The sequence below is a fragment of the Sus scrofa genome, chromosome 14 (genome assembly GCF_054392235.1).
Source record: "Sus scrofa isolate SSC_HxYL_T2T_F1_AM1 chromosome 14, Sscrofa_HxYL_maternal_Yorkshire_Landrace_v2.0, whole genome shotgun sequence".
NCBI lineage: Eukaryota > Metazoa > Chordata > Mammalia > Artiodactyla > Suidae > Sus > Sus scrofa.
The window spans coordinates 79,135,255-79,153,663 of record NC_139396.1 but is presented as its reverse complement, the minus strand read 5'-3'; the positions used below and the strand labels follow the sequence as shown (position 1 = coordinate 79,153,663).

The window sequence follows — 18,409 nt, the reverse complement described above, 5'->3', positions numbered from 1 at the left end:
TGTCTCAGCTTTGACTATGAAATGCCATTTATTTATTTGGCATTCTGAGCATGGTTTTGGTGGGTATGGAACCAGGTTTCTGTCTTTCCAAGTAGTTTGGCTCATTATTTTGGAAATGAGCAAAGAGAGAGTTGAAAGTGAACTACTGAACCGCAAGCAGAAAGATCTGACCAGTCCTAAGAGAAGGGAGGAGGAGCACGTCCCCAGCCCCAAGGTTGCCCGGCGGAGTGCGGGCGCCAGGTGCCGGCTTCCGAGCCCTGCGCACACAGACGGGCAGAGAAGGGGCAGCAGCGCCCCCGCCTGGCTCCCGCGCTCCGGGGCCCGCGCCTCCCGCCCGCTCCGGTGCCTCGAGAGCGCACACGGCTGCCGGCGCTTTCCGAGGTTCGGTGGCTCCCGTGACCGCCGTGTGCCGGGGCGGCGGCAGCGACAGGAGAGGGGCGCGGCGCTCGCTGCAAACTGCCGGCCGCAGAGCCGGCTGGAGCCGGGTTGAGCCGCCGCGTCCGCGTCGCGCAGCACGCCGCGGAGGCGCTCGGGGACGGCAGCGCGGCCGCGCACGGGCGGCGCGGGGACCCTCGCCCGGCATCCCGCCCACCTCCCCCGGGCCGCGACCGCGGGCGGCTAGGGCCCGCGGTCCCCCAGCCTCAAGCCTGGGCGCACCCGGCCCCGCTCTGCCGTTGCCTATGGGGATCCGAGAGTTTCCCGGCGGCGCTCCCAGGGGCAAAAGCATCGCCATGTGAGTAGCGCCCCGGGTGCGGGTGTGGGTGCGCGAGTGGGCGGCGGGTGGTCCTTGGCGGCCGGGACGTCGGTCGGTCTGGGGCCCGGGAGGGGGCAGCGCGCGCGGCCGGAGCTGCTCAGGAAGTTTAGGGCATCTTCTCCCTCGTCGCTGGCCCCAAGCTGCTCTTCTCCGAGGCGCCCGGAGCCGGGCTCCGGAGACGGGACCCGACGCCCAGGCCGCTGGGGAAGCCGGTGGGCGGCGGGAGCGAAGAAGCGCGGGCAGTGCGGCTACACCTGCCGCTGGAGCGCTGGAGGCTGCTCCCGGCTCGCCGGGGGATCTACCTCTCACTCCCTCTACCTTCCTTCTCTCTCTTCCTACCCCCTGCCTCAGTGGCATGAGGAGGTCACCGGACGTAAGCCCCCGGAGACTGTCCGACATCAGCCCCCAGCTCCGGCAGCTCAAGTACTTGGTGGTGGACGAGGCCATTAAGGAGGATCTGAAATGGTCTCGCTCTGTGGAGGACCTCACCAGCGGGCCCGTGGGGCTCACGTCCATCGAGGAGCGGATCCTGCGCATCACGGGCTACTATGGCTACCAGCCCTGGGCGGCGAGCTACAAAAGTAAGACCCCCTCGCCTCTTTTCTCCCGGTCCGCCGGCTCCTCTCCCCCGCCGTTGTCACAGTGGTCACAGCAGCGTCGGGGAGAGCAGGCGGCCACGCGCCCAGCCGCCCCCTCTGCTGCCCTGCCCATAGACATGGACGCAGTTTTGCGACTTTTTAGGAAAAGACCTGGAAACAGTTGTCCTGGACCTTTGGGAATTTGTGATCCATTCTCTGACACCCCTCTCCTTCCCTCATACATCTCTCTGCCCTTAGCCTCTTGCTTTTGAGGTGACACAGTACTAGAGACAGATTGGAAAGTCTGTGTGTCGTGCAGTGCATTGTGTGGCTTCTCTACGGATCTGAAAGTGTTAGTCGCCCCGGGTTGGGCTCAGCTGGCTTGATTATGGAGGCTGCAGATTTAGCGCCTCCTGGATGCTAACTCTTCCCCCGGTTCTCCGAGGCCCTGATGAGGGAGCACCATTCTCCCGGGCCTTCATTTTAAATCTCATTCACTCCCTTTCCCCCAGGAGTTTATCTGTCCTCAGTGTGGAGGTTCTGTATGAATCATTCCAGCGATTGGCATTTGGTCCCTAAGAGATGAAGAGGTCCGTGCCAGTTGGAGCCGCTGAAACTTTTCTTTGCCAGCGGGCTAGCTGGTGGCTTTGGCAGTTCTGTGATCAGCTAGACAGATATTACCTGTGTGACCAGGACTAATTTGGTGGACCTTTCTCTCTCTCATTTTGGAAGAGAGAAGTTGGAAACCACAGACTCCAAAACCTATGACTGTAAACCATCCTTGGGTGGTTTCATCACTCTCATTTGATGACCAGAAAGAGAGCAGTTTACCACCTCTGTCAGTCTAAGGAATGAGGATTGCTTCATTCCATTTGTAATAAAGACCAACAGCTTAATGATTCTGAGATATGGTTTTACCCCTCATTGCTTGAAATTGGAACATATTTTAATTAGTTCTTAGGAAAAAAAATCAGACTTTTCTAAATCATATTGAGTTCTAAAAATGTCTGCCTTTATTTTTTTCCTAGAACCTTCGTTTCCAAGTCAAAGTCATTGGAATGCTAGCCATTAACTAGCTTTTAAGTTATTTGCAGAAAGAAACATAGGATTTTATTTTATTTTTTCATGCTCTTACTTGTTTTTAAGAAATTGTGGTGATTGCACTTAATTCTGTCTAAACCTTTAAAGGTTATCTGCATCTCCTCCAATCTCCTGCTTCTGCCACTAAAATGGTAGCTGATAAATGAGCTTTGGTTCACAGAAGGGAGAGAAGGGACACAGTTTTCTTTTTGGCTGGAAAACCCTGGGCATAGGATAAGAGAATGCAAACCGTAGGAAACCGTTTCTCTTCTAGATAAGGATAGGACACAGTTCCTATTTCTGCTTTTTAAAAAATTTTACATTTCTATTTGAAATTTTCTGTTTCTTATTTCTAGTCTCTGCTTTCTCAATAAGAAAGGAGAATTGTCTAAATAAAGACAATTCTACAAATTACAGCCTTCAGAGAGTCTATTTAGCCTCTGAAGCTATAAGGTCGATCATGGTAATTGCATTTGTGCCTGGCCCCATGCGCTTGGTAGAAATTTTCACCAAGGTTTGTGACTTTGGGGATCAGTGGGAGCTTTTGGCCGGAATCGACTATGTTTGGTACAAACACGCTTTTGTATGATTAAGGCAGGGGGAAGGCCATATGGAAATGCCCCTTTACCACCAGTGGTATTCTCAAATACCCTCGCTCTGAGGCTTCAATGAAGGAGAAATATCAGCAGACAAGGAGACAGTGGTCATTGTGATAAGAATAAAATCAGCTCGCTCCACCCCATCCTGTGAAGATTCTCCTTTATCCCAAGATACTTCCTTTTCACTAAAACGCTTTAGGTGACAGCTGACATTTTGATGAGTTAATTGGATTTTAAGTTTAAATTTAGAGAAGCTAATGTTTTATTAACATAGCCAAAAACGTCTTAGGGCAGTACAGGGAGTGTCTGGACTATTTGAGAATAAAAGTGAGCTGCCTTGGAGGCAGCAGGAATTATGTGAGTGACCAAATCTTCATTGTCATCCTCTTGATTTGTAGACTATGTTTTGGGTGGTGACATGAACAAAGTAATTGTGAGCAGCACAGAGATTATCTTTGCTGGGGGTCCTCAGCCTAGTCACTGAGATTAACAAGGGACTTTTTCGGAGGAATTGTTTAAAAAAAAAAAATCCTAAAAGCCCCTGGATCTGAGAGGGACGGTTTGCAGTGTTGATGAAAATAATCAATAAACAATCAAAAATAGGAATAGAAAAGAGTTTTTATTTGCGCCTAACTGAGGACTAGCTTAGAAGCCAGCTTCCCAGATCCCTCTGAGAAGTTGATCCTGAGAAGCAGGGTTTTCAGCTTAGTTTTCTTGCTTTATTATTTATTTATTAAAGTGTAGTTGATTTACAGTGTTGTGCCAATTTCTCCCACCCAGCAAAGTGAGCCAGTCATGCATGTATGTACTTCCTTTTCTTCTGTTGTCTTCCATCACAGTCCATCCCAAGAGATTGAATATAGCTCCCTGTAAGCACGGGTTTTATATCTTGTCAGAAGAAAGAACATTGGGCACGTCAGGGTTGCATTTCTTCAAGATTTCAAAGAAAAAAAAAAAAACAAAAAACAGAACAGACCAGCATGTACACAGCGAGTCAGCGCACCTTTGGCACCTGGGAAGGGAGTCTTGTCATCCAAGACGTGCCAGCATTGGTGCCCTAAGAATAAGGGCATTCAGGCTTTATTTTTAACATGGACGTTCTTTACTTCTGGTCAGTGTGTCCTTTTCTCTAATAATTAAAGCAGAGGTACAATGTAGGTTTGAGAGGCCCCCAATAGGCTGTGCTAGCTAGCATCGCATTCGCAATAGTGCGTGGAGAAGGCAGAATGACTTCCCCAGACTTCAAGACATGAACAGCTCCTTTCTCAGTAGGTAACAGTCGACTGAGAAACCACAAACAAGCAGGTGGGAGGGTCGAGTTCCTCTTCTCAGCCACCAGCGTTCTCAGAACCTCCGTTCTGAACCAAACTGCTGGGCAGTGTTCCTGGGGCTGCCTGAGCTTCCCAGCTGTGAGTGACTCCCAGCCCGGGAGGCACGTGGTCCACAGTAGTCACTCAGTCAGTATTTGTTGAACCAGTGAATGGATGCTGCCTGAAATACTGACCTTGCGGGGAGAGAACCTTTGAAATGTTCCTCTGTAGTGCTCTGTATTATTGTTATTGTTGTTGTCTTTTTTAGGGCTGCACCCAAGATACATGGATTCCCAAGCTAGGGGCTGATTCAGCCAGCCTATGCCACAGCCACAGCAAAGCCAGATACAAGCCACATCTGCGACCTACACCACAGCTCACGGCAATGCCTGATCATTAACCCACTGAGTGAGGCCAGGGATCGGACCCACATCCTCATGGACACTAGTTGTGTTCATTACCACTGAACCACAATGAGAACTCCCAATATATTATTTAATTCTTTATGCTAACTTACCTTAGGTTTGAATTGCTTTGCTCTCCCTTTATTCTTCCATCATAAGTGCTATCCTTGGCTTTCTGAACCACAGTCATAATCTAGAACAGATTTTTTTTTTTGAATGGTCTTTAGTTTGTGTAAATATAATGGATTACCTTGACTAAATTTTCTAGTATTAAAATAATCTTGCATGCCTATGCCAAACCCTCACGATATTTTCTCTTTCTTTTTTACATTTTTGGCCCACCCTGCAGCCTATGGAGCTCCCAGGCCAGGGATCAGATCTGAGCTGCAGTCTCGATCTAAGCTGCAGCCAGCAACACTGGATCCTTAACCCACTGTGCTGGGCCGGGTATTGAACTCACATCCCAGCACTTCCAAGTTACTGCTGATCCCGTTGCGCCATAGCAGGAACTCCTGTTTTCTCTTTTTTAATTGAAGTGTAGTTGATTTACAATGTTGTATTTGTTTCTGGTATACAGCAGAGTGAATCAGTCATACATATACATACATTCTTTTTCATATTCTTTTCTATTATGGTTTATCACAGGATATTGAGTATAGTACTGCTCTGCAGTAGGATCGTGTTTTTTATCCATCCCTATATAATAGTTGTATCTGCTAACCCCAGACTCTCAATCCATCCCTGCCCCTGCCCCTTGGCAAACACAATAGGCCAGAATTCATGATGGCAAGCTTTGGTTAGCTCAGGGTTTCTTGTCCTCAGTATCACTGACATTTTGTCCTGAATAACCTTTTGTTATTGGGGCCGGGCGGGGGGGTGAATCCTGTGCCTGGTAGGGTCTTTAGCAGCATCCCTGGCCTCTGCCCCCCCCGCCAAGTTGTGACAATCAAAAGTGTTTCTAAACAATGCCAGATGTCCTGTCGGAGTGCTGAGAAGCCCTCATGTAGCCTAACCCCAAATTCCTGCTGCAAGTGAACTGCCTTATATTGAGCAGTTGTGCTTACACAGCAGGCCCACCTTCTGCATTCTGGGCCTTCTCTTTTCCTCCTTCTTCCTGGACCACTTCTCAGGTTTCCAGGAGGGGCCAGGCTAGAGTAGACAACTTGCCAAAAAAGCCTGTTGCTTCTGCGGGGACCATGGTTCCACACCCACTCACCATGCACTGATACCCTACAGAAAGTGCTTTAGAAGTCAGGAAAATTTGGATAGATTTTCTAGTAATTTCCTTTTCCCTTCCACCTATGTGGTGGCAGAAGGGGAATGACCAGCTGGAGTCTCTTCTGCCAACCCCTTCCTTTCTGGTTTCTCTGGGACAGACACCAATTGGGGAGGAGATGGCTGTGGAGGGGAGGTGGAGGGTCAGAGACCAGGAGCAAGCCATCCCAGAGGGGACAGTGACCCTCTGGGGGCTGGACACAGTCGGGGACGGCCAGCATTTGGGCACAGGGATGATGGAAGTGGTGGGTCCCGGAGATCCTGGATCGAGGTTCTTATGCAGGAGAAAAGGACATCTGTAAGTGCTCCTTTATTTTCATTTATGCATTTATTACAGTTTTTGAGAGCATTTACTATAGACAAGAATACACAGGTAAGTGGTTTGAGATGAGGCCCTGGTGTGCTCTTGCGGAGAAGCAGAAATCCACCAACACCTGCATCTAAAGAAGAGACCCATCTTTTGTTTACCTTTAGCAGGGAGGTTTTACTTGCCCTTTCACATAGCAAGCTCACAACCTTTTCTAGAAAAGAAACTTTCTAGGAATAGCTTTTGGATGGCTCATGTGTATTGCTTAAAATGAGGTACACCTGTTTTCTGAGTGGCTTTATTAATACTCCATGGTGCTGATAGGTGCCAATACTAATGATTTTTTTTCTTTTTTTAGAGAAATGCTGATGAGTTTAGTGTCAAGTCACTTGTAGAGCAGAGGGTGGACTTGTCCCTAATGACCACCCCATCTCTAGCCCATCCCAGCCTGCCATTGGCAACTCGAATCGAGGCTAAGACCATTTGGATCACTGAGCCAAACTCAGTTTATCCGGGTGGTTTTGTTGTGCACGCAGAGAAAAGAGAGGGCATTGAATAACTCACCTGGTGATGAGGAAATTGCATGTTTCAGGATCCTCCAGGTTTCAGATGTTAGACAGGGTTTGTGTAAAGTGAGGGGAAGAGGTTTATGGAGAAGGTCAGCCCTTCTGCTCCCTGTGCCCTTTCAGACCGGATCATGAGTATAGGTTGCTGACGTCATTGCTAGCATTAACTGGAACAGTGGCTCATAGTATAATTGAATTCATGGTGAGCAACTTCTTTTTGATCCTCCCAAAATAGTAAAGGTCAGGTCAGCAATTCAAAACTGACCCACTTGTAAGAGATTTATAATTTGGTTGTAAAAGTTTATTTGAGAATGGAGCTTGGCATATGAAATACTAGATTGAAAAGATCTTTTTTTAATATTCTTTTGCATATTCTTTTCCATGATGGCTTATCACAGGATACTGAATAGAGTTCCCTGTGCTCTATAGTAAGACCTTGTATGTTTATCCATCCTCTATATAATAGTTTGCATCTGCTCACCCCAAACTCCAGTCCACCCTTCCCCCTCCCCCTTGGCAACCACAAGTCTGTTCTCTATGTCTTTTGAGTCTGTTTCTGTTTTGTAGATAGGTTTCCTTGTGTCCTATTTTAGATTCCACATATTAGTGATCTCATATGATATTTGTCTTTCTCTAGCTTCCTTCATTTAGTATGATAATCTTTAGATCCATCTGGGTTGCTGCAGATGGCCTTATAGACTGAAACGATTTTTAAAGGAAAAATGTTGGAGGGTGAGGTGAGGGTGAGGCGGGGAAGGCATAGCGCATATTTTCTGATATCTTCCTGAATATGAAAATATGCTAACACTTTAGTAAAGGGGTTTTTGTTTGTTTGTTGTGATATGAGAGGATTAAAATGCAGAACTGTTATTTTTTCACTAAACACAGTTCTGCCCATACACTCAGATCATTGACTGGGGTTATAAACTCTTTATCCATGGTCCACATTCTCACCTCTGTCAAAGCATGGTCTTCTTGACTTTAAAACGGTCCATGTTCTCACCTCCAGCAAAGCATGGTCTTCCTGGCTTTAAAGGAGGCTTGGGGCAGGAGACTTCTCACTGTTCTTCACAAGTCTCTCCTGAGTCTCTCCAGAGTGCCTAGTCTAAAACAGAGCACTCTAGCCGTGAGTGTCTGTGCGTTCCTCAGGCAGCTGGAAAAAAAATCAAGTGAGTTGTGTTGCACAATTAGTCCACATGTGTATGAACCATTGAACTCTGTTAAGTGTGCCACTGAGTGGTTAAAAGAATGCTCGTTGGGTCCTAACCCTGCGGGAAGGAGGGATGGCCAGTTTCTTCAGTGTTGTCAGGAGAAGTGGAGGAAATGGAATCTCTAGTGGATCTGCCTTTATACCATAGCCTCACCCCATCCCAGTGATGTCACTGCTGAAGGGTTACTCACCTCTTGAGCCTCCGTTTTCTTTCTTTTTCCTTTTCTTTTTTGCTTTTTAGGGCTGCATCCTCGGCATATGGAGGTTCCCAGGCTAGTGGTTGAATCGGAGCTATAGCTGCCTGCCTACACCACAGCCATGGCAATGCGGGATCAGAGCTGCATCTGTGACCTACGCTTAAGCTCATGGCAACGCTGGATCCTTAACCCACTGAGCAAGGCCAGGGATGAAACCCACGACCTCATGGTTCTTAGTCGGATTCGTCGAGCCTCTGTTTTCTCATCTACAAGATGGGGGAGAATCCAACTGCTTTTCAGGATGATCATGAGGATTCGATGAAACACTGTCTCTCTAGCATCTAACCTTTTGCCTGGCATCCATGAATGCTCCTTTATTTTCATTTATTCATTTAGCAAACTTTTGGATCATCTGCTAGGTACCAGAATAAGTGATGGGAGATGTTCCTGCTTTCAGAACTCAGACTGGAGGGAGGTCAAGGGTGTCTTTGGAACAGTGAGTTCAGCACAGAAGCTGGAGGAGTAATAAACCACAGGAAGTGGGTGGCCAGGAGGTTGCATTTCTGGCTAAGGGATGGTATACGCACAGCAGCGTACGTGACCTGTTACTGGAAGGTAGTCCAGCTTGGCGGGAACGACCGTGTCCCAGAAATGGAGACGATGAAGTTGAACTGGAGCAGAAGTTGACATCATGCTCTGGTCACCTCATGCGTGTCATCAGGAGGGCCGTTGGTAAAGGAATGCTACCTTATTCATCCAGGGCTCAGTCTTCGTCACTTCTCCCAGGGAACCTTCCTGACCATGTTGGATCGGGTGAGGGGTCTTTGCCAGGGGCTCCCATGGTGCCGTCACTGTCCATACATATTGTCACAACTAGTTTAATCGTGTAGCTGAAAGTTGCACTTGGAAAGCGCTGTGAGGGCAGGGCTCATCACTGTGTCTCCAGCCCTCAGTGTGGCTCCTGGCACATAGAACTCTGATGATTTTATCCCCAGATCCCAGGGTATCGCCAGCATTTAAATCGATAAACATCTGTTACATGTATACTAATGAAAGGCCATTTACACACACACAGAAATAGTTCCTACATTTCTTTTGGGTCTTCCAAAATTATCCTGCAGAGGACACTTTTTTTTTTTTTTAAATGGCTGCTCCTACAGCATATGGGGTTCCCAGGCCAGGGATTGAATCCAAGCTGCAGCTGCAACCTACACCACAGCTGTAGCAACGCTGGATCCTTTAATCCACTGCACCTGACTGGGGATTGAACCCACACCTCCACAGCAACCTGAGCCACTGCAGCCTCGGAATCTTAACCCACTGGGCCACAGCTAGAATTTGAGAGCAGCTGTGATTGTCTTTCTCAGTCAAGAAATGGGATGGAAGTTCCCAGTGGCTTAGTGGCAAGGAACCCTACTAGTATCCATGAGGATGTGGGTTCGACCCCTGGACTCCATCAGTGGGTTGAGGATCTGGTGTTGCTGAAAGCTGCGGTGTAGGTCACAGATGCATCTTGGATCTGGTGTTGCCTTGGCTGTGGCGTAGGCCTGCAGCTGCAGCTCTGATTTGATCCCTGGCCAGGAATTTTCACATGCCACAGGGGTGGCTGTAAAAAGAGAAAAAAAGGAGAAGGTCTTGGAGTCCCCATCACTGGAGAGCTTCAGAAAAACAAATGGACAGCCAGCATTGAGTATTTACTTACCCTGTGTCACAGGGGATAAAGTAGATTTTTTTTTTTAAACATGATTTCTTTTGTTTCAATTTACTGGTGAGTGTGCACTGATCAGTAGAGTAATAGACCAATTTTGTTTCCTTATCTTATTGCAAAGCCTAGAACTGGACTTGGACAATCAGGAACTGAGTCAGTTCTTTTGGTTAATGATGGTGACAAGCCCTTGAACGATTTTCTAGAATGTGGGTGCATTTTTCTCCCATGCAGCTGGAGGTAGCCTTAATTTATGACCGCATTTGAGAAGGTAGGAAGTAAATTGCTCCTCCCAGGTGATTTGCAGGCTGCCTGGCCTCTTGAGATACTGAGACATTCAGTGCAACCTCCCTGCGCAGTCTTCCAGTTTTAACAAATGTCTTCTGTGACATTCAGATTTGCTTATCAGTCAGCTCTATATCATCCACAGCACTCAACTAGATAAGAATCTATTAGGAAAATTATTTTTATCCCTTTTTGTCATCTGCTGGTACCCACGTAGTGTTATAAAAATTGGCGTACGTCCTCAGTTTTATTCCAAAGGATCAGAAGAAAGATGCTTCTTGGGAGTTCCTGTTGTGGCTCAGTGGTAACAAACCTGACTAGTATCCATGAAGGTACGGGTTTGATCCCTGGCTTCATTCAGTGGGTTAAGGATCTGGTGTTGCTTTGAGCTGCAGTGTAGGTCACAGACATGGCTTGGATCCCAAGTTGCTGTGGCTGTGGTGTAGGCCAGCAGCTATAGCTCTGATTAGACCCCTAGCCTGGGAACTTCCATATGCCATGGGTGCAGCCCTAAAAAAACCAGAAAAAAGATGCTTCTTAATGAAGCTCGACTTTGCTTCTCTAGCTTTCTTCAGAGAGTTGACTTTGCTCATTCTTTTTTTTTTTTTTTTTTGCGTTTTTGTGTTTTTAGGGCCACACCCACAGCATATGGAGGTTCCCAGGCTAGGGATGCAATCGGAGCTGTAGCCATCAGCCTATACGACAGACATAGCAATGCCAGATCCAAGCTGCATCTGTGACCTATACCTCAGCTCACGGCAATGCCAGATCCTTAACCCAACCCACTGAACGAGACTAAGGATCAAACCCCTTGTCCTCATGGGTGTTAGTCGGGTTCGTTAACCACTGAGCCACGACGGGAACTGCCAACTTTGCTCATTTCCAATGAATATATATTGAGATGTCCTGTTCTTCAAAAAAGGAATATAATTATAAGTATGAAACAGTTGGGTTCTGTGCAGCGTTCTTCTCATGCTGTGCATGTGTAGGAGTCTAAGAAACGCTCTTCACAGAGAAGTGCATTATGCTGGCAAAGGACTGGAAGTTCCCACCGCTGTACAATTTTTTAAAAAGAAAGAATGAAATTGTTGGAAGACCATTTAAATGCCGTAACCAGAACAGCAGATTTCAAGGGTGTATCCAGACTCTTTCACTTTAAGCCAGCTTTTTGCTTTATTGAATATTTAACCCCCAAATCTTTGGTTGGTTTATCTGATTTTATGCCATCACTGTATTTTCAACATACATGTAAAGGAAATTGATGTACTTTGAATTTATTCTAAAAACGTATGTCATTGGAATTTATTTATTTGATGGTGGTGCAGGCAGACATCATTGTGTTTGTTCTGTCTTTAACCTAATCACACTGTGTCATGTGATCTCTCAGAATACATCGAAGAGTTTCAGTGTAGCTGGAGGGTGGAGGAGGGAACATCTCAAGCTAGACCCCACCGCCACCGCACCACCTCTTGAGAAGCCCACGGGCCAGGCAGGGCTTCAAAAATCACGGCAGGAAATTTCAAACACTCCATTGTCAATGCTTTGGAAACAGATCAAACAATGGAACCTGTTATGAATGCTTTTTCATTTATCCATTGACCATCCATCTATCCAATCACTCACTTGCTCATTCCTTCATTCATTCAAACATCAAATAGTTCACTGCTTCCAGCAGGCCGTAAACATATTCACCTCTAAGATAAACATATCCTAAATATATGGTGTATTTCCTGGTTACTGTTTTCTAGAAAATTACAGAATGGGGAGAAGACAAGACAGGTACATCCTAATCCACAAAGTCCCAAACTTTCTCTTTTCGGGGCCATCTCACAGGTGGATTACATGTTTCTTTTTGGTGCTTCCCTAACTAAATACCTTGAGGTATTTTGGATCAACATGCACCAGCTTAACACCAGGCTCTATATTGTATGCATAATACTGCAGTGTATTTCCTTGTGGGCACCAGAAGCAGCTGGTGAGCATCGAGATAGGGTCTGAGCCCCAGGGAACTTCTTTTTCTCTTCCTTTGGGAACTTGGCTTCTGCTGCTGTGATAAGAGCTCTCATTTGTTTATTTGATGTAGCCCAGCCATGAAAGTTTTTTTTTTTTTTTTTCATGTAATCATGCAACAGTGAAGATTTTTGACTGGGTTGATGAGATTAAGCTACTGAGCCCGCATATTTCTTGCCGAATGTTTTATGCTGCAAGCATTCTATTTCTCTCCAGCTCTGAACAAAGCTCGCCTGAGACCTGAGATATTTTCCTTCCTTTAACTGGGGGTCTTAACAGAAATAGCAGTGGGCAGGAATTCGAGGAAGGTGGGATTTACTTCCAGCTCTATGTCTTCTCTCCCCAATGCTGCCTGTTCTGCTTGTACCATTTCTTTAGTTCCTTTAAGGGAAATTCCCCAGTTCTGTAGAAATAGTCTTTTATTTTATCTTATCTTCTCATTTATTTCATTTTCTCCTTCCTTTCTTCCTTCCTTTCTTCCTCGCTCCCTCCCTTCCTCGCTCCCTCCCTTTCTTCTTTCCTTTCTTTCATTCTTTTTTCCTGTCTTTTTAGGGCCGCGCCTGCAGCATATGGAAGTTCTCAGGCTAGGAGTCAAATTGGAGCTACAGCTGCCGGCCTACACCACAGCCACAGCAACGCAGGATCCGAGCCTCGTCTGTGACCTATGCCACAGCTCAAGGCAACGCTGGATCCTTAACCCACTGAGCAAGGCCAGGGATTGAACCTGCGTCTTCATGGATGCTAGTCAGATTCGTTTCCACTGAGCCACGACAGGAACTCCTTCTTTTTTCTTTAAATTTAATTTTTATTTTACATTGGAGTATAGTCGATTTACAATGTTGTGCTAGTTTCAGGTTACAGCAAAGTGACTCAGTTATACCCTATCTGTTCTTTATCAGATTCTTTTCTGTAATATATGTTATTATAGAATATTGAGTAGAGTTCTATATATTGTTGATTACCTTTTTGTATATAGTAGTTGATGATCTGTTTTATATAGTAGTGTGTATACGTTAATCCCAAACGCCTAATTTATCTGTTCCCCCTCACCTTTCCCCTTCGGTAACCATAAGTTTGTTTTCAAAATCTGTGAGTCTGTTTCTGCTTGAACTACCATATGATCCAGCGGTCCCACTTCTGGGCACCTATCCTGAGAAAACCCTAATGCATAAAGGTCTGTTATGCACCCCTAAGTTCATCACAACACTATTCTCAACAGCCAAGATATGGAAGCAACCTAAATGTCCACTGACAGAGGAATGGATAAAGAAGATGCAGTGTGTGTCTATAGAGTGGAATACAACTCCGCTATAAAAAAGAAGGAAATCATGCCATTTGTAGCAACACGGATGGACCAAGAGATTCTCATACTAAGTGAAGTAAGTCAGAAAGACATGCAATATGCTATCACTGCTAATGTGGAATCTAAAAAATAATATAAATAGAAATACTCATTTAAAGCTATTCTTTTGGCTGTTTGGCTTAAGATTCATAGCACTGTCCAATCCTTATAGACGTGAGGGTACAATATATATATATATTTTTTTTGTCTTTTTGCCATTTCTAGGGCCGCTCCCGCGGCATATGGAGGTTCCCAGGCTAGGGGTCTAATAGGAGCTGTAGCTGCCAGCCTATGCCAGAGCCAGAGCCAGAGCAGCGCAGGATCCGAGCCGCGTCTGCGACCTACACCACAGCTCATGGCAACGCTGGATCGTTAACCCACTGAGCAAGGGCAGGGATCGAACCCACAACCTCATGGTTCCTAGTGGGATTCGTTAACCACTGCGCCATGACGGGAACTCCTGGTACAATATTTCTAAGGGGCTTCTCTGCTCTTGTACATTAATAAACATCAGAACTTCGTGATTCACGTGACTGTGACTTTATATACTGTCGAGAATCGTAAGCCCTGGGGTTCTGTATGGCAGCTTCTTGCCGTAGCGGATCCTGGAGCCACCTCCCCATGTGCGGGTGAGTCTGAGATTCAGGGATGCAGTGGAGCTAAGATGTAGGATGTGTTGTGTTGTTAGAGGACTTGGTCTTGCTCGCCTCCTTCCTTGGCCCTCACCTGCTCTTTGAGCACAAGGAAGTCTGGGCTTGGAGAGAAGGCTGGGCATCTTTGGAACTGATGCTTCCCGATGATCAGCAAGTGGCCGAGAGTCACTCAGATCAGTATAGAGGGACCAGATTTCTCTCCTGTTTTCTGGTTGATATGGCTCCTGTGGGGGAATGAGGTGGCTCAGGCAGCCCGGGTCTCTTGGCCATCTTGTTCCTGCTAAAAGGCCAGGAGGTGACAAGGCAATAGTTGTTTTCTATAGTGACTTCCATCTCTTGTCCCAGGTCCTCAGCAGTGCCCTGAGACTGCTTCATTTTTTACATACAGGTGACTGTGTTGCTTTGGGAGAAGCAGAATAAGAAAAACCATACTGTCATTTTCCTGTGTGTTACACATGATACTCTCCGAAGAGTATTTCACTTCTGACATTTTTGATCCCCAGATCTGTGGTGTCAATTCTGTGGCACCAGGTGGGTGTGCTACAGTTTAACTCAATTCTGTCACTGTCTACCTGGAGATAGGGTCAGATCCCTCGGGTGAAGGGCTGAGTTGCACAAGACTGGTCCCCCACTTCCACCCTGCCCTCATGTTGAAACTGACAGCATTAACCGCCTGAGCCTAGCCAGAACACAGATTGGGACTTGAACCCAGCCTAAACCCAGATGGGGCCTTGAACCCATGGTTTTAAATTAGAATCACTCACGCAGTGTCTGGACTCACTGAGGTTCAGGTTCTTCATGTCTCCGAGTAGAAGGAATTCAGTGAGAGACAAAGTGATAGGCAAACAGATTTATTAGGATGGAATGCTTGTGAGAGATGCAAGGATGCAAGGAGTTTCTGCCCCAGGATCCGGTGGGCGACAGTTTTATCATCCAAGCGGAGTGGGGGTTGGAAAGGCCCGCCTCTTCCTTTCTGGGAGTAGTAGCTCCTCCTTAGTATCCCCTAAGGTGTGTATTCAGATCCTCAGAAGGGTGGTCCTCCAGCTCCTGCCCTTGGTCTGCATCTGATTTCAGCCCTCATCCCATCCCCCATCCAGCGACCTGAGGCAATTCTCACACCTCCACTCATGTAGCAAACCCTGCCTTGTTCTGATGGCTTTTCTGAGCAGTTTATTAACTTACAGAGATCTCCCCATGCCCCCTAAGTTTCTCTCTTTAATTATGGACCTTTATCGGCACTTCTGCAACTACCCGTGTCCACTCCATCCCTGTCAATGTCAGATGCCAATCACAAGTTGAGGTTGTTGTCTGTACTGGCCTTGAATTGGAGGTTCCCACAGCCCCCTGCTTAGGCTCATTTCATTTGCTAAGGTGGCTACTGGAACTCAGGATAATAGTTTACTTACCAGATTATCAGTCTGTCATAAAAGGATGTAATTTAGGAACAGCCTGGTGGATAGATGTGTACGGCAAAGTACTTGGGCAGGGGCACTGAGCCCTCTCCGGGCACCACCTTCCCAGCAGCACCCCCTCCCCCAGGACCTGTCCACCAATCAGGAAGCTTTCCACACTCCTCTTGGGATTTTTGGAGCCTCATTACATAGGTGTGATTGAGTCCATCACCGGCCAGTGGTGATTGATTCAGCCTTCATCGTTATGACCTTCTTGAGGTGGGAGAAGGCGGGACCAGAAGTTCCCACCCTCTCCTCTGTTGGTTCCCCTGGCAACCAGCCCCCATCCAGAGAGGCTTTCCGGAAGTCACTTCGTTAGCATAAACTCAGCACTTGGGAAATGCCCAGGGTTTTAGGGGCGCTATGCCAAAAATGGGGATGAAAACTAAATACGTAAATCGCAATAGCACACATAAGTATAAAAGACGTTTTGGAGGCAGCTGGAGGAAATGGGAATGTCTACTGCTTACTAAATGATTTTATGGATTATTGTTATTTTTCTTGGGCTTAATAATATTAGTGGGGTTATATAAGAGAATGTCCTTATTCCTAAGAGATGCTGAAGTATTTAGGGATAAAGTGTCCTTACCTCTGTCATGTACTTAAGATAGTTCTGCAAAAACAGGTATAGATAGACAAGTCGAATGACAGATGAACAGAAAAGGTGGCGAAATTATAATTTTTGGTGAATCTAAATAATAGGTATATGTGTGTTCATTGGAGCAAGGGTTGGAGTTATTGTGATCCTACAGAACCCTGAGGGGCCTTGCTAGGGCAGATCCCTCCCTCTTATCCTCAGCTCTTAGCTCCTCTGTGCAGTACCTAGATGATAGCATCTGATGCTCACTTCCTGGGTAGTTTTACAAATGCTAAAACTGCCGTCAAATGGAAGAAATTAACTGCTTGTTGATCTTGAGCTTCTAGACCTACTGGCGCCTAAGGATTGACCTCACCATCAACCATTCAGAGAATTATGCACCAGCTGATCAGTTATCAACTGCAACACCCACCCCCTGTTTGGCCTTTAACAAAGCCTTGCTGGCTCTCTGTTGTGGCTCAGCAGAAACGAATCTGACTAGCATCCACGAGAATGCAGGTTCGATCCCTGGCCTCACTCAGTGGGCTAAGGATCCGGTGTTTCTGTGAGCTGTGGTGCAGATCGCATCGCAGCTCAGATCTGGCGTTGCTGTGCCTGTGGTGTAGGCTGGTGGCTACAACTCTGATTCAACCCCTAGCCTGGGAACCTCCATATGCTGTGGATGTGCCCCCCCCCAAAAAAAGAAGACAAAAAAATAAAAAAGTTTTGCTGAAACACTTCGGGGAGTTCAGGATTTGGGGGACATAAGCCACCCATTCTCCTTGCTCGGCCCTGCAATAAGCCTTTCTCTGCTCCAGACTCCGATGTTTCAGTTTGTTTGGTATCCCTTTGCATCGTTATGACCTCAGAATTTAGCCAAAAAGCAGGGAGCACTGTGAACTCTAACAAGTTGTTTCAGAGGTGGAGGTTCTTCATTTCAAAGGCACTGTTGACACTGGCCTCCACTCAGCATTCAGGGCCATCTTCCAGGTAGAATTGAACCCAGGTGTTCTGGTCCGAATGTTTGTGTCCCCCTGAAATTCACATGTTGAAATCCTAACCCTCAGTGTGATGGCCTTGCTTTCGGAGAGACAGCAGTGAGTGATGGCTTGAAGCGAGATCTTAATTCCCTGCTCAGGAATTGAACCTGGGCAGCCTGGGTGAAAACCAGGAATCCTGGCTGTGGAAAGTAAGAGGATGTCTTTTCTATCAAAGGAAATCTTGGTTACTCCATTTTGCTCTGGTTTCCACCGAAATGCCCCTGTGACCCCCTTCCTCTTTACCTCTTTTCCCAGCAACAATTTATTTCAAATTAGCCAACTGGGAAGAATATGCGCCCTGACCTGACCCATGGGAAGGGGACAGGTACATCACCTGTGTTTGGGATAAATAGGGGAGGGTCCTTTATTTGGCACGTGCGCTTTTTGGAGCATCTGTGCCCTTCTGCAGAAGTAAAGAGCCTTGTGGAGATGTCTCCTTGTCCACGTGTCTCACTTTCCAACACTGGCGACCCAAGCCAGTGTTATCTTAATTTCCAGCATGGCCACTAGACTCTTTAGAGGCTTCAGGCAGAATTGCCCTGATTCTTGCCCCCTGTTGAAAACAGTTATGTTTCAAGGAGGCAGAGACTATAAAACCAGGTACAAAGGTTATTGTTAGAGACACAGTACATGTGGGAGAGCACAGAGAAGTAGCTGGTTTATCTAAGCAGAAGCAAAGTAGTGACACACCCAAAGGAACGCAGGTGTGGGCATCCCTCTGAATGAGGAGCAAGCCAGAGAGGGGATTTAAACCACTTATATGGGACAGTTCTTCTGGGTCTTTGTTTTCCTTTGGCCAATTATCTTGCTTTATTTCTCACATCTGACTGGACCCAGGGCCCTTCCCATGTTGCGTGTGTATCTTTTGGCCAAGATGAATTCCAGGGCAAGGGCTTATGGGATGGTTAACAGGACTTTTCGGGCCTGGCACCCCCCCCACACACTCCCCGACTTCTGACCTAGAGGGGTCTTTCTGCGCATGTGGAGTTGGGGTCTCCCCAACCTTGAGGTCAGGAAGTATGTGACTTCTTGATCTTTTGCCCAAGCAGGGCTTAGCCCCTCTCTG

The 18,409-nt window shown here is 46.9% G+C and overlaps 1 protein-coding gene across 3 annotated transcripts in view; it reads left to right on the top strand.

The window, feature by feature from the left end:
* The first annotated feature begins 235 nt into the window (after positions 1-235).
* The window catches only part of SLC35F3 (solute carrier family 35 member F3), a 317,890-nt gene continuing 299,716 nt past the window's right edge, over positions 236-18,409 (top strand). The window contains exons 1-2 of one of the 3 annotated variants that reach the window (XM_084996903.1): positions 236-733; positions 1,106-1,335. In XM_084996903.1, the coding sequence (XP_084853029.1) occupies positions 681-733; positions 1,106-1,335 (283 nt within the window). In that variant the 5' untranslated portion in view covers positions 236-680. The remainder of the gene's footprint in view (positions 734-1,105; positions 1,336-18,409) is intronic. The other 2 variants (XM_084996905.1, XM_084996904.1) reach the window with 2 other exon arrangements.